General features: G+C 40.9%; 1 protein-coding gene across 1 annotated transcript in view; it reads right to left on the bottom strand.

Moving 5' to 3' along the window:
• Positions 1 to 22,617, bottom strand: part of LOC306694888 (ephrin type-B receptor 1-like) — a gene marked incomplete at both ends in the record, with an annotated part of 76,318 nt that overhangs the window by 8,667 nt on the left and 45,034 nt on the right. Inside the window, 9 exons of the mRNA XM_079157932.1 lie at positions 1,412 to 1,479; positions 3,655 to 3,902; positions 8,582 to 8,779; positions 8,880 to 8,941; positions 9,687 to 9,792; positions 10,212 to 10,377; positions 18,081 to 18,205; positions 19,542 to 19,617; positions 21,721 to 21,983. Coding sequence (XP_079014058.1) covers positions 1,412 to 1,479; positions 3,655 to 3,902; positions 8,582 to 8,779; positions 8,880 to 8,941; positions 9,687 to 9,792; positions 10,212 to 10,377; positions 18,081 to 18,205; positions 19,542 to 19,617; positions 21,721 to 21,983 — 1,312 coding nt within the window. The remainder of the gene's footprint in view (positions 1 to 1,411; positions 1,480 to 3,654; positions 3,903 to 8,581; positions 8,780 to 8,879; positions 8,942 to 9,686; positions 9,793 to 10,211; positions 10,378 to 18,080; positions 18,206 to 19,541; positions 19,618 to 21,720; positions 21,984 to 22,617) is intronic.

The following is a 22,617-nucleotide window of genomic DNA, read 5'->3' as shown; positions in this document are numbered from 1 at the left end:
GTCATGGAGTTCCACAAGGTTCTGTGCTTGGATACATTTTATTCACCTCATATATGCTTCCTTTAGGCAATATTATCAGAAAGCACTCCAAAAACTTTAATTGTTATCCAGATGATACCCAAATATATCAATCGATCAAGCCAGATGAAACCAACCAGTTCAATAAACTTCAAGCATGCCTTGAGGATATAAACATCTGGATGACCTGCAACTTCCTGATGTTAAATTCAGACAAAACTGAAGTTATTCTACACATCCCAGAACACCTCCGAAATGAATTATCTAATGATATAGTTTATTCAGATGGCATTGCCCTGGCATCCAGCACCACTGTAAAGAATGTCTGAGTTATCTTTGATCAGGATATGTAGTACATTTCAAGGACTGCTTTTTTTCACCTACGTAACATTTCAAAAATCAGGCACATCCTGTCTCAAAGCGATGCAGAAAAATGTGTTCATGCATTTGTTACTTCAATCCTTCTCCTCACCTGCAAAGCCCTAATTGGTCAGGCACACTCACCACATTTAAGAGTAGGCTTAGGACTTTTCTTTTTTGATCAGGCTTATAGTTAGGGCTGGCTCAGGTTTGCCTTGGACCAGCCCCTAGATATGCTGCTATAGGCCTAGACTGCCGGGGGACTTCCTAGGATACACTGAGCTCCTCTCTCCTCTTCTCTCTCTCCTTCTGCATGAATTCATGTTCCATTAACGCACATTACTAACTTTGCTTCTTCCCCGGAGTCTTTGTGCTTTTTTGCTTCGCAGGTTTCCATGGATCGGGGTTATACCTGGACCATGGTCGTGCCTCCTGCCGTGGCCCTGCTGACACCCACTGCTACCATCATCATTATTAGTCATATTTCTATTACTATTACCGATACCATTAATGCTTTTGTTAGCAATATTATTTTATTGTATCCACTGCTGCTGTTATTATTAGTAGTCGTCATTTTTCCATCATTATTCTGCCTACTACTCTCGTTATATGAATCATTACATCATATACATTGAATATGTTGTAACTCTGTTATGTTGTTCATTATGTACACATGACATCTATTGCACTTCTGTCCTTCCTGGGAGAGGGATCCCTCCTCTGTTGCTCTCCCTAAGGTTTCTTCTGTTCTCCCCGTTAAAGGGTTTTTTGGGGGGGAGTTTTTCCTGTACCGGTGTGAGGGTCCTGGGACAGAGGATGTCATATTTTTACAGATTGTGAACCCCTTGGAGGCAAATTTGTGATTTGTGAATTTGGGCTAGACAAAATGGATTGGATTGAATATGGTCAAATTGGTACTTTTTGGAAAAAGTTTCTTCTCCATCTTTATAATAAATATGGATTTCTGTAGCAGTAGTGAGTGTGTGTATGTGTGTGTGTGTGTGTGTGTGTGTGTGTGTTTGTGTCTGTGTACCTCATTCCAGACGCGATGCCCCTCAGCATACCAACCAGCTGGATCACTGGAAACTGCCCATCATTTTGCTGCAAAACCATGAACCGTGACAGGATTATTTATATTTTTCCGTTATCAGACTTTTTCACTTACGTGTAGTTTTTTTTGAGAAAGTCAAATATATGTCATTATTTCACATACAATGTCATAACAGGAGTTATAACAAACAATTTTGAGAGGATTGCTGGTAATGTGGAAATGTGATTTTCATGTTTTAACTTTAACATACAGTACAAATTTTAAAGATTCAATATATCACTTTCTATAATTATTAAGGCCCTCGGTATGCTTAGAAGTGTTTGTAAGATCATCAAACAGTGTCTGAAAAAAACAATTTCCAATTTGAAAGCTGGAGGGCTTTGTTTGACTTCCCTAAAGTGACACCACATCTTTGTCAACTGTTTATCAGACAAGAATTACATCTGGAGGTCCTTCCACCTCACTCCCCGCTGCTGGGAAACTGCTTAGACCGGGAGGAGAGCGGACGCACGCTTGAGAGACAAACTGTCGTGACAGTAGCAACTTGAACTTGTCACAGCATATGAAAGCCGATTGCTATCGCCAGAGAGATAATTCATTCATTATTAAAACTGATTCACCGGATTGTGTGATGTGCTGATGGCTTAATTTCCAGTCAACAGAAATGAGTGAACGGGCTTGTGTCCTTGATGCCACACAGTGGTTACGGAAAAAGTAAAAAGCGATAGAGGCTATGGGGTGAGGCGAGTAAGGGGGTCTGATTAGAGGGCATTAGCATTCTTTTAATTCATGATTACTCCCAAACGGTCGACTCTGTCTCAGAAATGGCCTAGCAAGATAATTAATTCGAGCCACTTTCAACCATGAAATGGCGATTTTTATAAATGTGATGAGAAATGTCAAAATGAACACCCGCATTGATGTGTTTCATCACGGTACAGTCATATCATTTAGGTTACAGCTTGAAAAACATGTATAAGTGTGCAGTTACTCTTTAATAATGCTGTATCCCCTTGAAGAATATTTCAGTTGGCCAAAGATGTTTTTTAAGCTGGAATTATTAAACGGGGACTTTGATAACATTCATTGATAATCTTTCATTGTCCTAAAGATGTACAGTATTTAATATGATGTAAAAGTGGTTCATCCTATAATCTAAATAACTTTAATCAGATAATTAAGAGGAGATGTTTATAGAATAATTAAAACAATTTGAGAATGTTGCCAATATCTCCTTAATGTACACAAGCAAAAATAAAAATGTCCTGAGCTGAATATTGGAAATCAACAGAAAAGAAACACACATTTCGAAGAGCTGGTTTGTTGTATTTAGGAGACATGTTGACCTTTTGGCTATTTTATTCTTTTCACCTTTCCCCAAAAAGTCTCAGTCTCTTATTAACATCCCTGCTGACATACTTGCAGTCGAAGGTGTGTGTGTGTGTGCGCCTTTTAATTCACTTTGTGCATCAAACCTCGCCTTTGATGCTCTTCTAGCCTAATCCTCTGCAGGCAAAACCTTCTTCGGTACACACACACACACACGTATGCGCACACACCCACACACAAACACACACATTGATCCTCTGGGTCTTGTGCCTGCAAGATGGTCACACCAGGACAGCAACACCAGTGAGATCGATCATTGTGTGTGTGTGTGTGTGTGTGTGTGTGTGTGTTTGTGCGCATGAGTCAGCGGATGATTTCTGAGTCAAAAGGGGTCACGCTGTGAGAACCAAACATCAAAGAGTTTCTCTCTCTGTCTTTAAAGGCACCTCGAAAGGAGGGCAGGATCAAAGAGACGAACAGACTGACAGACAGACATCCTCGCAGGACGACGAGGAAAGAGTGCAGGACAGAAAAGAGAGGAGAAAAAGAAGAGCAGGAAGTTGTTTCTGTCTTTGAGTCCCATTCTCAAAAAACTCCCTCTACTCCCCCTTTCCATCTGTCTCTCCGTTTAGGTATCTGTGTGTTTGGACAACAGGTGATTTTGAACTGAAGAAAAGTGTGTATGCTGTAGGCAAAAACATCAACACATGACAAACTAATCTCAGCTCAGGGTGTAGACATTCGGTTGAGACTGTCAACTGTGTTTGGGGTCATGGTCGTAGTACAGTGTACACTACTTCACTTCCTCTGCATGTGCCAACATGCAGAGGAAAGTTCAGCAGTACACTGTTAAAATATCTAATAGACATGTGCGTGTGTGTGTGTACAGTATTTACCCTGAGAAACGAGTCAAGTGCTCCGTTCTCCATGAATTCTGTGATGATCATCGTAGGCCTGCTCTTGGTGACGACGCCCTCCAGCCTGATGATGTTTGGTTGGTCAAACTGACCCATGATTGACGCCTCGGACAGGAAGTCCCTCCTCTGCCTCTCAGAGTAACCGACCTTCAGGGTCTTGATGGCCACAGGAATTTCTTTTTTCCCAACAGGCTTCAGGCGACCTCTGTACACCTCCCCAAACTCACCTGAAGAAGAAAAATGTAAACATTTAAAGTTCTTCAGAAACAGTATGTGACTCAGCAGGAAAATACAAGTGCATTATTGGGGATGGCTTTTCTTTTAATGCTTCTCTGAATTCAAAATGTGGAAATCAATGATTACATATTAAAAGGGGTGAATACATTATTCCATTTCAATCCCATTTTCAGATGTATAAATGAGTCACCAGGCTGAGAAATCAGGCGGGCTGAAGTTCAAACAATTTGGCGACCATTCATTATTAAAAACTCTACATCAATCAAACGAGAAGGAGCACATTGTCCTTTGCAGCAGCTGAGTTGGGCAGTAGTGAGAAAGGCACAATGAATTGCACATCACTGGCAACCGCTATCTGCCCCCATACAGCGCAAACTCATCCATAAAGTGTTGCAGCTAAGAGCAATTTTCCTTTTTTTGAATCTGATTGCAATTATCTATGTGGCAAAGTATAAATGTTACCTTTGCGTAGGCAGAAAAAAGAGGCCTCAAAACTTCAAGCGAGGAATAGAAACGTGGCAGGGCTCAAATGTATTTGGGATAGTTTCACTGTAACTGTGAGTAGCTATATGCGCTGATTTTTATGAATACGATTTCTTTTTGCAATGAGGCTCATTGCAAAGAAAGGGGCCTAATTTACACGAAATGTATGCAAACATTTTACATTACCGAATTCTATGGGGATGCACCGACCCAACTTTTTCAGTCCCGATATGGATATCTTGGCTTTGGGCATCGGCCAATACCGAGTACTATTCTGACACCAGTGTTCAATTAATAAGCTGAATGGATCACTGTGTGGAAGTGACTGGGATCATTCTTTTATATGTAAGTCAACATCATGGTTGACTTAAACATTGCTTTCTTAACTTTGTGAAACAAAATGTAACAAATACATGAACAGATATAAATGTACTGAATTGTTTTTTATTAAAATAATGGTCACCGATACCAGATCGGCCTATCGTCACTGATACCCGATCGAGCTATTTGAGTTTCTTTTTGTCTTATTTGTGCAGGTTTAGTGACTGCAAAAGCCGCCCCTCAGTCTCATACTGATGTAGTTTGAGCAGCTTTGCTCAAGCAGATTGAGGTTGAGGGCTTTGGTAAAGGGGCCATCGATGGTATTTTTGCAGACCGAAAGAACAACACAAATTCAATCCCCTCAATAGCTCCTCTCGGGGGTAATAAGAGGTTTGCAGCAGGGGTGTCAAACAAGATAAAAGGGACAATGTCATTATTATTGCAAAGGTACATGGCTTTGCACACCACACCTTAAATTTCCTCTCGTAGTTTAAACAAAGGAAGCAAGGTGACCTCATGGATAAAGAGACAAATGTTTATATGTTCAATCTCTGCCTCCAGTTTAATGTAATGTTGTTGGCTAAAAGGTTTTCTAAGTCTGTTCATGTTCCCTGGTGCATTCATTACCTGTACTGAGGTCCCTGTTGTCGCATAGTTTGCCATTTGTCAGCTAGTTAGCTAGTTAGCATTTGCTACCTGACAAAACCTGACTATTTCACAACAATGACACCATCTGTTTGTTTTTTTTGTCAGACTTTAAAAAAGATCCACCAGAGCCAAAGAAGACTTAAGGGTCGGGTTATGCTAAATTAGAACTAGATTGTTGTAGATAGTTGTACTGAACAGCCATCTAGGCAACAGATGAAAAGACGGGTATCATAGAAAAGGGCGGCGATATCATTTAAATACTGGGATTACGACGCACATTTCCAGACATTCATAGTATTGTACTCGTTTGTTCACTGGAAAAGTGAAAGCAGAGTGAGAATGAGAAAAAGAGTTCGAGGGAGAAATGAAACTGTGATCCAGCAGGTGTCCCATATTATTTAAGTTGAACTGACATTGAATGAGACATGTTCTCATTTGGATCTGTCAGTTCAATGTCCCACAATGCACTATGTTAAAAACAAAAGCAACAAAGTGTGGAAGAGACTAAAGCAATCCGGTGCAAAAAAGAGGAAATTCTTCATGTGTCTTTTGTTATTGCTTTCTTATTAATGCATGCTATGAATCGGTTGGTTGTAGTCGGTTACAATGCCAAAGATATGTCTTGAACTTGTTCAATGTACAGACAATTTCCTACAGTGCCGGAGACACAGATGTCTTTTGTCAAAATAAATGCAGCCAAATGCTGCTTGGGGACGTGAAAATTGAATATCACTTCAAAATAAAAGGTGTCATCTCAGAGATATAAATCATGTGTGAATAATGGATGAGTGATGGGAATTGGATGACAGGCTGTGTCGTCCTGTCTCACTGTGATCTCTGCTCCACATCTCACTGCTCATTAAAAACTATCTATCGTCACTGTTGTAAATCAACCTGAAGTAGAGATGGATGGAGGACAAAATAAGAGGGAGAATGGAAAGAGAGGATGGGGCGAGGAAGGAGGGATAGAGGGTGAAGAAATGAAAGAGTGAAGGATGGAAATGAGACGGTATTTAAAATACGGGAGAAGATGGAAGGAAGTGTGGACGGAAGAAGACAGAGGCGAGATCAGCTGACTTGTCACTTCCTCTTTTTCTATAATAGAGGTGGTCAATGGGAAGATGGAGCGTTACAAGAATTAGTCATTGGTTTTATTCTAAAATCTTGTCTTAAATCTCCTGTATTTCTAAACACAGTCTAAGTAAATTAACTGGCCTGTCAGGGGAGATGTTATCGCTCGTTTCTATTGTAAATGAAAGTGTTTCAGGGCTTAAAGTGCTTTTTATGAGGGACATTTACGAGTGATAGTAACAAGGAAAGAAAAAAAGAGAGACGTGTTATCACGGAGAGACACAGAGTAAGAGAAAGTGAGGTGAGATATTTTTATCATCTCCTAAGGGTGCCTTCGCCTTTTATCTTCCCTCCTCAATCTGTTGTTCTGCTTTTTTCCCCCCTTGGTTCTTTGTTTTAGCATTTCTCCATACGCAAACAAACTCTAAAACTCCACAGGGGCTGAATCTCACAGAGATATGAAAATAAGAGGAAGTATCAAAGAAATACAGAAAGAAAAACAAAAGAGGAAGTTGGAGAGGGGGTAAACGATTGAAAGAGATGTGGATATATTTTCACTTTCTACCGCAGCAGAATGGGAGATTCAACAGTTTAAGGGCTCAAAATCCAGCCACATCTCATATCACCCGGTTCATATCTTCCTCTCCCTACCCGTTGTTTTCATCCCTCCTTTGTCACCTCTGGCTGAGGTGAGAAACCTTCCCCTGAGAGAAGTAAAGCGAGAAACGGAGGGATTACAGAAAGCCTCTCAGAGCGGCTCAACAGACCAAAGCCGAAAGCACATACTCACAGCGGTGAGGGTCTGAGTCTAGTTCATGACCTGTATCACCAAGAGCTCCATGGCCATTTGGGTTTGATTGGTTTTGGTCCAAAGAAAAAAAGTAATGCTTTAAAGTAAAAAAAAAATCCTCTCTTTATTGTCGATTGAGATATAAGACAAATATCCCCAAAATGTGCTCAAGATAATGAGTTGTTTATTAGTTAAAAAAAGCAAAGCGGTCGAATACAAAATCCGAATGCGCTGCAGACGGATGACGGGGTTGAACTTTCATTTTGTGTCAATTTTGTCTTTGCCTGTGGACGAAAGTGTTCGCGTTTCTGAGCACTAGAGTCCCTTTAGAAAACCTCTCATTTCTACTGTGGCAGGGTCTGCCAGTCTGCCAGTCTGCTCCGCTCACTCCCGGTTCTTCTGTGCCAGGAGTGCCGTGATGTCGGCGTTGGCTCCCGGCGGGGACCGGAGTAGCAGAGGGTCGAAGCTCTGCTCCTGGCTGGAGGAAGAGATGCTGCTGCTGTGCGCTGAGCTCTCCTGCTCTGGCTGGAGCTCCGACTGCAGGTCGAAGGCAGCAGCAAAGCTAGACCTGGGTCTGTCCGCGGCAACCAAGTACCGAGGTTGTTCTCAAGTATTTTGCCTTCTTGACAGACACATTTTTCCTGCATTTTGTGGGAAATGATTGAAGATGTTGCATAGTTGCAGTACCCAGGGATCAGTGGTAAAAGAAGGCATTTCATCCTAGCAACTTTAAAATATGTCCGTGTTTTTTGTACCTTATTTCCATCTTTTTTCCCCCATCTGAAAGCAAAAACTCTGTCCCCCCAAAAAATTCAGAGGATGCTCTGGGACTCCATTTCACATCCAAATTTCTCTATTTGCCAAACTTCACACAGCATTTTTATAGTTCAGATCAGATAGCCAAAGAGAATGCACGAAGGCAGTTTTAATTTATTCCTGTGAAAGTTTTCAGCATGAATAAAACATCTCTCCTGACTTCAAAGGAAAAAAATAACGCAAAATAATAAACTGACATTGCATGTTTCCAGATCTTTTCCATTGACACAAATGTCTGGCACAGTTGAAGAAATATATTAATTTACTGGAGACTATCTGCTGTTTCAAGTGACAGTTGGTCTCATTAGAAGAAACAGTTTATAACATATATGAACATGGACCGTACATTTGATTTTTATCTTACTCTTGAACAAAAGCTCTTGTGAATACATTCACAGTAATAATTGAAACATACTGAAATAATCATGGATTTTCATGTTAGGTGTTGAGTTAATATTGAACACTTTATAGAAACAACATGAGAGAGAGAAGAAGGGAAAGCCATGGGGTCAAAGACACTAAGTCTATAAAAATCTCTACCTGATCCAATGACTTCCTCTATTTTGACACAGGAGGGGTCGATTTCCTTGGCAAACTCCCGAACAGCCTCGTTGGGGTCCTCGTAGGTGAAGGGGTCGATGTAGATCTTGACCCCCGGTGAACTATGGCCTTCCGACAGCGTGGGAAAGGTCACCGTGGGGGTGGGACCGCTGAACATGTCGGGCCTCAGAGTCACCTCTGAGGAACAAAGTAAAATAAAGTGTAAACATAAACGCTTTTTTAGAAGTTTGGTGTGTATAAAGGTAAAGTTCCATTAAAGTTTCAGTGCTGGTCGTACCTCCTCCTGCGTTGTACTGCTGCAGCTTGTCACCGTACACACTCTCCTTACACTGCCTTCTTCTGCAGTCAGAAGCACAAACGCAGAGATTTGGGGAAAAAAGGCAAGCAGACAGAAATGTTACACAAAAGTTAGAAAAGTTAGACATGCTAATTGGTTGTGCTATATCTGGGAGGTCGTGGGGTCACAGAAACTCATTTTTGTGCAAAGCCATGTTGTCATTGTTCAAAAATTTGAATTTTACGATAAAACTCTTAACTCAAGGTGCTCTTACTACCTGACATCCACGTCTCACAGTGTTGCTTCTCATGGAGAAGGCTCAGTTATAAACTGATGGCCAAAGTATGTAGCTTCACATGATAACAGATGGTCGTGTGTTTGGGCGGTGGGGATTCTACACCTGCTATCAACGTGACTGAGCTTCCAGGCCGTGAGGTGTGGTTGAAAAAGCTCTGGAAAATGCTAGTGAATGAAATCTGAATTAAGAATCATCGTCACAATGTGTGTAAATGAATGATGGGTGAATTCCAATTTAGCTGCTTCAGTTTCAGGATTTTGGTATTGTGCATGCTGGCTCACTGTCACACTGTCAGGACGTGCTATGACACTAGAATAGAAAGGAGCCACTGATAATGTTATTAGTAACACCTGTGCTTTGCCTACATGACAATCAAAATGTCCTCTGTGAAAAGGGCCAATACGTTGTTGGGATGCAGAGTGTTTACACTGCAAATAGCCACATTTTCACACCTTATTTTTTTTGTTGATGTGTGTGTGTGTGTGTGTGTGTAGGTGTGTGTGCGTTACCTGGTACAGATGATGACGATAGCTACCAATGAGACGATACACACTCCACCCACTAAAGAGCCTGCAATCAGGGAGAGCTGCTGTCCCAGCTCTGACTTATACTCATCTGCAGAAACACAAACACACACACACACACACACACACACACACACACACACACACACAAACACACAATCAGCCACAGTATTATCTTTCTATTTTTTAGACTCTGTTACATAAACACAACTGAGAATTTCTGGAATGCAAAATATACACAGTTTTTCTCTCTCTCTCTCTCTCTCTCTCTCTCTCTCTCTCTCTCTCTCTCTAACACACATACATTTGCATTTACATGGCTCATTTTACATGACTGCAACACCCAAATGCATGCATACACAAAGTAGGGCAGAATTTAATTACTTCACCACCAGCTTTTCACTCTTGCTCCACCTCGAACATTCCTCCTCTCAGTCCTGCACTCTCTTTCCTCTCCACCATAAAACCCCCACCAACACACACACCTCCACACACCACCCGCCCACTTACCGTCGGTGAGCGTGTGGAAGAGCATTTCCTTGCTGTAGGATCCGTAGCCGGCCACAGTGCGGGCCCTCACCTGGACCATGTAGCCGGTCCCCGGCCTCAGACCCTCCAGAACAACATTGGGTGTTTTGCTCAGGACCACTGAACTGTTCTGCGCTGACGACAGGGACTGAAGAAGAGGTTAAGAGAGGGATGAATACGTTTCACAGCAAGCCAAGACAGACCATAACACTTCATCAGTCACTGACTGAGAGGGACTAAATTTAGTACTCAGTTTTGGCCTTCAGCTAAAACAAGATTAATTATTCCAAAGATTTTTCATTCATCTTGTCAAACTATGCCAGTCGCTATCACATTTTATGTCATTGTCCATTTCCAACAGTAAAAAGAAACAGTCCAAATACCCTCAATTTATTTCCATCCATTTGTCTCGGTCTATCGATTCACACCTTAAAGGGTCAGTTCACCAACATTCATACAGACATGTTCACACCTACCCTCGGTTGTCTATTCATAGAATTATATTGGGTTTTATTTGTCCATATGGAGATATCTGCCTTCACACCGATACAATGCAAGCTATTGGAATTTTGTTTGTGGTGCTCAAATAAAAAAAAAATATATATATTATAATTTCTTTTTTTTCTCCAAAAATATTGTCCCAGTTACTCAGAATAATCCACAGACCTCATTATTTTCTACTGAAGGAAAGTCATTAAGAAAACCGTTCACAGAGAACTGTGTCGATTATCCAGAGTGACCGGGTCATGTTGTATTTTCCAAATCATATTTTTGAGTATTTTGAGCAGCATAACAAAATATCGATTTACACTCAACGTACTGGGCTGGGGCAGAAGTTTCAAAAAGGGGCATATCTGAAAACCTCGGCATATAAGCACCACTGGCGTTGAGTGATAAAATATGTTTAATTTTTACTGTCCTTGCTGCTTTAATGTTTCCACTCTGTTGCGCCTCTGCTCACATCCAGCATCACTGATGGGTGTGGCCAGAAGATTGCATCTAACAGCCATGTCATGGTGTACGGACATAGGCAGGAGTTAACTTCTATATCAGAGCAGCAAGGTGAGAAACCACTGAAGAGACATGATTTTCAGCTTACAGCTGCAGGTAACTAACTCTATAAGTGGTACCTTGCCATGGTTTGAAATGGCTTTTAAAAAGCTCAACAGCAAGTTGTCGTTGCAGAAATATTGTACATCTTACTCCGGGTAATCGAGCCTTGGCGTGAAAAGCTTTCATGTGAACTACAGTCTGCTAAATAAGTTGTATATGAAAACTGGTAAAAGTAAGTTCAGAGATACAAGGCCATTGTTTCTGGAAGCTCATGCTGCCATCAAATCCTACAAATTGTCATTTTCAATGTTTTGTGCAGCAAAAACAAAATAGTATTCACTTCCATTTTACTAGAGTAGTGACCAGATTAAAAGCCTTGGCACCAAAACCTTTTGCAATGCAAGACATCACTTAAATTGAAAATAAAATCATCAATCAAAGTCATTTTGTCCACAACTACCTTCTTCATACTTTGAAAAAAAAAACAACTGTTAAATCTCGTCCTCTTTTACCCGCTCTTTCCTCCATCTCCTTCAGATATAACAAAGTGATAATTAGTTATTGCTCACAGACTCCTCCCCCTGAGGTAAATTTGGCATCAGGCCCATTTTATAAAGCCAAAGCTACAACCTTTTACCTCTATCATTCCAGGCCCTTCCTTCCATGCTTCCTCTCACCCATTTCTTTTAAATAAAAAAGGTTTGTATTGCAGCAAGATCAAAACTGTCCAGAAGGGAAGGACAGATATGGTGTGGTGATGGCATGAAAGGACGGGGGAGGGAATCATGCCGTGAGGATGAAGGAGGTGGAGGGGTCGACGGGAGAGCAAAGAGGAGAGGAAGAGAGATGATGAGGCGGAGAGTTCAGGAGGGAAGAGAGCCTGAAGAAAATGAGGGCTGGGGGTGGAAAGAGAGAAGAAGTGGGAGGGTTTTCCAAAGAGGACATGCACGTGAATAAAAAGGGGTTAAAGATGATTGAGCTTTCATTACTGTTATCATTATAATTCTTTATAACGTCATCTTAGACAATTTGTTGTTCTTCTGGATTTTTTCATCTTTTGTTGTCTTTTTTGTTACTATAAAACATGAGATGTCTTGTGTCATGTATTATTGTTACCTACAGCATCTTAATATACTGTATTAAACATCGTTTTGCTCTGATTTCTTTAACTGCACTATTGATATATTTTCCACTATGACCAGCCAGATTCATAATTAGGACGCACAACACAGGGACAAGAACACAGTTTGCAATTTTGAAACCTGGGAGATAATAATAGTTATATTCGGAAGTGGCCACAGAAATTGGGGTATTGTGTCGGGGTGCGGTTTGGATTTGGAGATGTGTGTGTGTGTGTGTGTGTGTGTGTGTGTGTGTGTGGAGGGGGCTTGCCACAGTGAAAAGGTTAGAGGGCAACCCATCTGGGAAGGTCTGGAAGCCAGAGATAAGTAGTGGGGAAAATTCCGGCCTCACTGGTGCCATATCAAATTTACAACATTAAAACCTCATTATCTATAGAGTGGCTATGAGGGGAGGAGGAGGAGAGGGAGGGAGGGATGGATGGAGGAGATGGGAGGGAAGGCAGGTGGAGAAAAGTATCAGAAAAGGAGATACAGTACAGCTGCCTGGTGAAACGCTCGCTTTCACCAGGCTTATCAAACTGCTCCCCGAGGCATTCTTCACTTGAAGCCATGAGCTAAAATTAGTCACTTTATGTGGTTAGCTTGTCAGTGTAAAATGCATTATTTCCCCCCTTCGTAAGATGTGTATCAAGGACGAACAATGAAAAGAAGAAACAATGAAAGAACCTAACTGCCAGCTTTTGATTCTGGGTCCTTATTAGCTTCCATGTTAAATAATGTTAAAGCAAAGGCAGCAGCAAATAAGGCCGGCTTACAGTAAACTCTCTGCCCTGATTTCGACAATGTAAGTGTTTTATCTGTGACTGTCAGACTGCAGCTACAGTACATCTCTCTAGTGCAGTTCTTCTCACTCTGTCCTAAACTCGAACTCTAACTCACTCTAATTGCTCTCCGTGAGGCAGAGTGTCAACTTTCTCTTTCTGCTATTCTCTGTTAATCCCTGGAACTTTTACACAAACTGTGCAAAGTAGCACCATCGTCGCTAAGTGCAGCACCCCCACCACGGGCCATGCATTTGTATTGGTGCATGTTTTACACGTTACACCCCTGTTACCCACAACATCTTTTATGTTTTTGCTATTCTATTAATTATCGCTAGAAGCGTGAGCTTTCTCCATGGTTTCCTATAAACAGGGTCCGATAGATTCAGACTCTTCAGCATGAACATACTATTCATGTTTGAATGCAGTTTTTATCCAACAGCTGCTCTTTAAAAAGTGCAGCATTGCCATGAGTGGCGACTCAGTGCAGTTATCTTTATGACTAAAGTACATGTCCGATCTTTGCCATTTTCATGTTGACATACTGACATAACGTTAGTGCAGTAAAAACGTGATTTACAATGTTGCAAGGACGCCGTATTGTGCTTTTTTGTTGTTCTAATGTTCAAATATGTGATTTATTAAGTTCAATTTCCCCCTTTTACCCAAGTGGCTTTGACTGTATACGATCATTCCAGCCCTCATGTGACAACAACACAATAGTTGTTCAATGCCTTCTAAAATGAATCATTATAGTCATTAGAGTGTATTCTGAGATGCCACCTCTATAGTTGAGGTAAAGGACAGAAACCAGTCTTGGCTGTTGGTCGGAGAGACTGTGGTTTCTGCTGACAGTGACACTTTGCACAGCCTGCTTTCCACCTTAGCTTCTTCCTAAAAGGTTTTGCAACAGCAAAATAATGTCATGCTACTCTAAGAAAGGACAGTCACTGTTTGCAATCATCACAAAAGTTTAGCTGTCAGGAGAATTCAAACATCATAAATATTCAGGAACTTCAACAAACGACAACGCTGCTGTTTATCTGGGACAGATCGACACTTAATATTTGAACTACAGTGAGTTCTGCAAAGTTCAATCTGCAATAGTTCTTCTCTGAACACACACCACATTCTGATAATGACATGAACGTATTTCAGTAATTGCAATAACAGTCAATGAGCTCTGAAAGAAAATCAGTTACGAGGCTAATTGTGAGAGGAAGACAGGAAAGAGCATGGTTTGAATATATAATGTGTAAACATAAATGAGGCAATAAGGATAACATATTTGTAGGATAAAAACACTATACTAAGCATACTTATAGCCTATAACGGTATTAATAAATGATTACCTGATTTGGATGAACGTTGAATATTTATCAAAAGCATCAACGTACATGAGGGCAAACTTTGTGGTAATAGTTAAAGAGCTGTTGTGCTGCATTTAGTTATTGGATATAAATATTAGTATAGCACACACTAAACCATGAAAAGCAACCACAATAATAGAAAATGACACACGCTCTCGCTTTCCCTTGTGCAGCAGAGTGAAATTATAGCCATACACTACACTATGTTGTGCGGTAAAATTGGAATCTGTGAGCGAGCCCTCGGGAGTCATGGACTCTAGAACTGTGACAGTTGACAACAGTCCTGAGCATTTACAGTCTGTAGTTACGATTGGATCTAAGAATTTTAGTGAGTTATGGAAGCACCAACTCACTGACAGTATGTATTAAAAAGAAAGAAATGAGCACAGGGACCAGCAGTGGTATCCCAAAAAATGCCCCAAACTATTTTCTTCTGCTTTGTAAAAAGGAAAGCGAGATGGCAGGAAATCAAACGTGGGCTGTGGACGAGGAGGCATGTTGTTCTTTTGGTGTAACTCACACAATCCCTCGCAGGTGCTTTGCTCTTTGTTTTTAATCTGTCTGCAGTGAAAGTCTATCTGTTATTGCAGCTTTTGGCTCAGCTTCGGAACAGATGAGGATATTCTTATGTTTAGCTTTGGGTGACAGAGATATGCTTTTAATTTAACTTTCAGTCCTTCAAATACATTGCTTCCCACTGACTGAATTATAAAGAAGACAAGATATGTCCTTTCTTTGGAGTTTTGTCCTGTCCTGGAGCAGCAGTCTCTATTGGGAAAGCAATCATGTCCTGCATGTTTCACCCCTGAATCAGAGGCCGTCATGGGTGCCCCGGGTTTGTGCAGGCTATTGATCATTGGACTCTTGCAGTGAAGCGTTTTATGTCTCAGTCTCCTGGTTGATACACGCTAGGACCTTGTCCACTACAGGACAGCTGGAGGCTTCAGTCAGACACTCTTACAGAGCAGAGTAGTTTTGATTTCAGAAGCATCCACCAGCGAATAAATGTGTCTTCTTGTCTTTAAGTGATTCAGCTCGGGGGATAGAAAGATCTTCCTGTGCTCTCAAGGTGCTGATATACACAGCAAAAAGCAGTGGAGTGACATTTTCATCATCACATTCACAGTTTAATCTCTTTTGTAAAACACAAAAAAAAACAAGCCCTTACAGATAGGGTAAGGCGCTCACACATCTGGAGGGAGATCAGAGCAGAGTCGCTGTTCCTGTGCATTAAAAATGAACCAGTCGAGGTGGTTTGGGCAGCTGTTAGGAATGCCTCCTGGGCGCCTCACTTTGGAGGTTTTCTGGGCACGTCAAACTGAAAGATAACCCCAGGGAAGACCCAGAACACGCTGAAGGCATTATATATATATCTCACATGACTTGAGAAAGCCTCGGGATCCTCCAGGAGGAGTTGGAAGACGTATCTGGGGAGAGGGAGGTCTGGACTACTTAAACCGGCCCCGGAGAAGCAGAGAGAAATGGATGGATGGAGAAGTGCCTCTTGCACAGCGGTCCAAGGTGGGAAGGATGAAGCTAACTTCCAAAGAGTTTGGTAGAAGGACATAATGGCAGTAAGCCTAAGACTTGGCTTGCTAGCAGTCATTCAAGATTTATATTCAACACTTGACTCAATAATTAAAAAATCAAACTTTTACTTTAGAATTAAACCTTCATGTCTGTCTTTGACTATGGAGATATTCTGTATTGTTATGCTGCCTCATCAACGCTTCAGCTGTTAAAGACAGTCAAGAAGAAATAGCCGTCTCATGTTCTTTATCTATAAAGCTTCCAAACCACCTCACTTCTCTTCACTCATTTAAATCTGGTACAGTACACAATCCAGTATCTACCTTTAGCCTTGGCTATCCCTCAAGTGTGCACCAATGTTGGCAGAACTGGTTTCAGGTACTAAGCACCTTTTTAACCTTTTGTGCAAACTGTCCTTACATTGACCTTGGAGGTTTTAAAGCTTCATTATCTGATGTTTAATTATTATAATTGTTTTAAATTCCTGATTATTGTGTCGTGTAGTTGTGTTCCTTCTGTTCTGCTGATTGTGTTCTTGTTAATGGTTCTTGTGAAGCAAAAAAATGTTAATCTCAATGAGACCGCCTGATTAAATAAAGATTAAATAAATTAAAAAGAATCTGCTGAGCATTGTCAATTGCAAAGAGAATAAAACTAATCATTTCGGATATCTATTGTTTCCCTTCCACCTCAGCAACTTGAGACAAACAGCCGAGCCCGGATGAATGGACGGTTTCCTGCAGAGATGTGCTACTCTCTGTGGTGGTGAGTCTCTCTATTTGGGAGGAAAGACTCTACGCTTCATAAGTAAAGCTAACCAATCGGTTAGCTTTACTTCTGGCACATAATGAGACACCAAAGTCAATATAGTGCGTTGAAATTTCACTCAACAAACAATACAGCAACATTAGTAGCTTCAGTCCACAAACACTGTTAACATTCCTCCCTATGCACTTTGGAATATGTGCAACCATCATCACGAAGAGCCTACAGTGAAGAACTGCATCCAAGCTGTTCTTATATAAAGACTTATATTTATACAAAACGGCTATAAAACGTATAGTTTCATCTCCTGCAGTCATCAACATATTTAATAATACAACTAGGATGTACAGAAGTAAATGTTTTTGGTTTAATTTATGTACGTCTATATCATTGCCCATAATCGGGGTTTTTTCCGTCTTCTGATTAAAATGTGACCTTCACAAGTCACACAAGATGAGTTACTTGACCAATAAAATGGTTTTAATTGGATCGTCCAGATCCAACAGATCCTAATTCAATTCCATATTGTGTGTTACAGCTTATGAAACGTTGGCACCTCAAACTACATCAGTTGTTCATGAGAGAAACATACACAGTTTTGTAGAGTCAATAAATGAATACACGTTTCTTTCACAGTGTAGTTGGAGTGATGTAGTCTTACAGTCAACAGAATCCCGCTGTAGCCACGTATTAATGAATAGATTGCTGCATGACTACGATCACCCATTGATGTGTGGTGGAATAAAGAGAGGCTCTCCATCCCTGTACAACCAGATCAGTAGAACTACAGGCTCCATGCAATATGCATTGATCAATCCAGGACCAACACAAATGTGCATGCTTTTTCAAGGTGTTCTATTCACCAACTGACCTAATTCTTTTCTTGTCATGTGATTCATAATGTAATGAATTGGTTAATTTAACCATTTTTTCTGAGCACGCATAATGAACTGTGATCTCTTGTCCATATACCTGATGAAGATGACCATTCCAGCACTGAGCGAGACAGCATGCAAGGAGGTTCACTTCTCTTACAGCTGAAGTGTTTGACAGTGTTTGAAGCAGTGAGACTGTTGCTGCATATCAGTGAGTCCTGATAACAGATGACTTCGATGTAGCCGGTATTGATTGGCCTGTTTTATCGACTCTAATGGATTACCGTCTGTGACCATAACACCAAAAAGCAGACGGACACAAAAACACTCACAGACATTTATCACCCCACTCTACCTTGTCAAAGTATCGTATCTCGTAGTCGAGGATAATTCCGTTGGGCTGCTCGGGCGGTGGCCATGACAACGAGAAACTGCGGCTCGTTGAGCTCACTTGGTGCATTATGGGAACTAGAGAGGGAGCTGTTAAAAAACACACACCGCAAGTACACACAATCAATTATCTATAGTTGTAATAAGATTCGCAAGCATGCTTAAACTCCATAAATATGGAAATATTGTGTGTAATGTAATGACATATTGCCGACGATTATTTACACCCAAAAGGGGAAAAAATGTTTCCTCAAGTCAGGCTCATGAAAACAAATTACTGCACTTGTCACTGATTGGAAAGCAAGAGTTATGTCTGCAACACATTTTCACCCATAATTCTAGGAACCAGTAGCTCATGGCTATAATGTATTTCATGGTTTTGCCTCCCAGATCTTTTTATGGGATGGTTTTCATCACATTTGTACTTCACGTCACAGCATACAGTGAAGAGGGGAAGTAACTAGTATCAAATTGATCAAAGTTATGCTGTGAATGTATCCATCTTACACAGCTGAGTCATCAGGACACCACGGGGCCGCCATAATCCTCAGTAAATGCTGTGATACCTCATGAGCCATCTCCCTCTGTGGTCATAATTTGACAGAGTGAGCGCGCTGTACCTGGAAAGCTCACAGTCATTTTTAATATTGCCACAATTGACATTTATTACAGGGTTCTCTACATGTCGAGTGAGTTTCATATTCTAAGGTCCTATGAAATACGCTAAAACCTATTGTATAATGTACCCCCCCCCCCCCCTCCCCCTCCAATGCAGTCAACCTGAAAATAAATCAGTTTTTGTTGAGTACTAAAAGATTTCAGGGATAAGAGAGTTTTGCACCCGGCAGTGGTAAAAAAATGCGCTCAGAAAGCGGCCGGGTGACAATGGATCATGTTTCGATTAGGAATGAGCCTGGGTTGCTGTAGATGAGGTAAATGATGTGTTTTCCATCAGAGCAAAGCGGCTTTTAAATCTAAATTTGGGTAGCGGTGAAAATATCACTTGTGTCTGTCTCTATAAAGTATTGATGGAGCGGTAACTCGGCTCACTTTATAGTCTCTAAGAATTACACTGTCAGAGACGGAGAGAAGGGGGACATAGGGGGGAGGGCGGGGAGAGGGGATGAAGGCGAGAGAAAGAGAACAGAGAGAAAGAGAGAGAGCGGCAGAGGGGAAAGAGGAAAACAGGATGAAAGCTGTGGATGTGCAGGAAAGACAGATAACGGGTGAGAGATAGAGAGATACAGAGACAGAGATGACACGCTTATAACATGTTTTATGAATTAAAAAGCTGTAGCTCAATTTCCTTTATCCCCCCATGCCATCCCTCCCTCGCTTAATCCACTGTGCCCCAGGGTGTGCTTACACACACACATACACAGATGCGTGCACGTACATGCACACAGCATTTGCACTCCCCACTCACCGGCCTGATTGGTTGTAATGTTGATTGACAGTTGCTGGGCGGGATAAGGGTTCTTGTTGGAGACTCCGTTGACTGCCTGTGGAGTAAAAAGTGTAATGGTCAGCTATTCCACCCGACAGACATTAACCCCCATATTTGCTGTTGCTAGGCCGGCACATGTGCATTTTACAATGTTACCGGTGGCAGATATCACACTCACAACTCTCAGTAATTCTATAAATAGGCACTTGATTTCAGACAGAGGTAGACAAAAGCATGCTTCTCATTTCTAACCAGCAACTGATTTTAGCTGAACAAACAATTCAGTTGGTTAAAAACTCATTGACATACTGATGGACTGGTTGTAAAAGGAGACCAGTGTAAATGGGGGGACTGTCCATTGTTCCGACAGCCCATTATTTCAGGACTCCGCGTTTTGTTTTTGGTACAACAGGCTGTCAGAAACATTGGATTTTGGTCGATTTGGACACTTTTGGGAATATTAGGTTTCAGAATAATGGGCCGTCTGAACAATGGCATGGCACCATAAATGGATCTTAAATATGAACTCAAAGGACATATTCATTACAATTGTGCTAAAAGAATAAGGCTAAAGCTGCATGTCCCGTTGATGATACAAGGAAATAAAGAAACAGCATTGTTCTTGTATTTCACTGTAACGCTATAGTTCTACAATTATAAGTATGATAAGGAAATGTAATATCAAACTTATTTCCTTTGCTTATTTAAGTTTTATTGTTTTGCAGTTTTCAAAAACAATTTTTTTTAAATATGACGAGCAAAATGCTTTTAGAATGAGATTGTTTTTAAACATAATGATAAGTGGTTAAGTTTTAAAGAACCAGACAGAGTCTAACACTGCTAAGCTATGATTAGACAGTCGCTGTTCAGGGGAGGGATTCAACAAAAAGTAAATTTAACAGCAACAATGAGATGGTTTCAATTTCAGTATAGAAGCGCTGCCAATGTCTTTATCAAACTGTAAAGTCTCACCGTCTGTCTCATCTTGCCAACACAAAGACACAGTTAACAGGTTCCGAGTGCATTTTATAAAACACCTAATTAGCTGCCTGATATTGTTTGTCATGAGCTTAGTTAATCATTTTGACGGCCAAAACAATGTCTTCAGTCACAGCAAGTCATTAAACAAAGACGTAATAATTAGTGACGCTAGCTTAATGGCTTACTCCAAGCTCTAATTCTATGTTGTTTTCTTTCTTTCTTTCTCATTTCACATTTTATTTTGTGTCTTTTCTTTCCTTGAGATTCTGAAGATTAAAAAAATATCACTATTGCCAATATTTAAAAATGTTTCTACATTTCACTAGTGACTATTTCCTAGATACATAAATAATTCTACTATCAAAAACTACTTTGGGAGGTAAAAGTCCTAACTTTGATGGCACCATTCATTTTGTTAAAAGCAGTTGGTTATCAGTGTTTTCACTTGTTGGATAATTACATTTTTGATTGATATCTCCATGGATATTCAGCAGTCTTCAACAGTGACTGCTTTCAGTGAGCACATTGAATAACAATCAATACTTTCACAATGTGGTCATTGTTTAAGTCATTCATTCATTCATCATTATTGATCCGCCCGTCCCACAACAGACTGCATTTAAAATGGATCAACCCATGCATTCCTACAAAAATAACTTGTTTATTATTAATAGGTCCATCAGACTTTGACAAAAGATTTGGCCACATTTACATTCGCTGACTATGAGAGATTTCCCAATCCAGGACTGAATGGGGGAAGTAAAGTATCACACTTCCTTCCCTTAGCAATTACAACATTGGTGACCTTGATTTGGACACCCAGCCTTGATGGTAAAGGCGGCCAATAGCAGCAGATTGAAGGTTCACCATCGTACTGGCTTTATATTGCATCAGTGGCCTTGAAGTTTGATGGAACATAATATAACTGGAAACTGTGCATAAAAGCCTCCATGTCAGCACGCAACTATGTAGCCTCAGTATCCTTGAGCACCACAGTGAATATCTGACATCTACTTGCATATTAACACAAGAATTGATCCAAGTACAGAAAGAACACGTTGACTTTCAACACACATTTCAAGCCTACAGGTAGTAACCGTGTGATAGTCGAAATGAAGACTGTACAGCATGCATGTTGAATAAATGAAGCTTCAGGAAGGATCTTCAGTGGACAAACCTGTATCTCGAAGGTGTACGATGTGTGGGCTCGCAACTTGCTGATCGCCACTCTCGTTTCCTTTAACCCTTGCTTGCCCGAAACGAAGGCCACGCTGTCGTCACACGGCTGACACGCCCGGCGCTCGCTGCTGTGGCACCGCCGGCACACGACGTTATACGACAGGTCGTCACGGTGCCCGATGTCCCGTGGCGGGTGCCACTCCAGCTGCACCGATGTCTGGTTGACGACTGAGACCACGTTGCGAGGAGCTGAAGGGACGCCTGGAGAAAGATAATTGCACGTTGCGGGTTTGACAACATTTTTGCAGAGTTTGTGTCAGTCTGTCAACTTAAAGTGAATTACTGCGCCACACCTGGATGCTATCAAACCTCATTACGGTAAGCACTTGAGAAAATATGTTTTTTCATTAAGCAGTGCCTACTAATGGCTTACATATGGACATTATTTTTTTTTACTATCACAGGATGTCTGGTATTTTATAGCTAAGCAAGCTGTTGTATAAGCAGCGCATCAAAAGCTTGAGTATCAGTCATTTTGCCCACAATATTTTCCACAAGCAAGTCTGGCCCATTATCGAACTAATGTGAAAAATTCAACAAACTAACAAACACAGTACAGTTTGTGTCCCATGGCTCATGATAAGATATACAAATAAACTTTTAAATTGAAGCTGACAAAGAAGAAACACAGCATTACTGACTAACCTCCAAAACATTTGAGGCGCCACTTTGTTTATTATTTATTTAATGGCAGTAGTTACTAGCTCATTTTTAAATAAAGATTTGACAATAGAACAAAAACAGTTAGTCGGTCCACAGAAAATGAAAAGGACAACAATCTTAATAAATGATTATTCTTCAACTTTCAAACAATTCTTTAATACGGATATTATCA

The sequence above is a fragment of the Pholis gunnellus genome, assembly GCF_910591455.1.
Source record: "Pholis gunnellus genome assembly, chromosome: 4".
Lineage (NCBI taxonomy): Eukaryota > Metazoa > Chordata > Actinopteri > Perciformes > Pholidae > Pholis > Pholis gunnellus.
The sequence above is the reverse complement of the archived record's forward strand: the minus strand, read 5'-3'. Positions and strand labels throughout refer to the sequence as shown.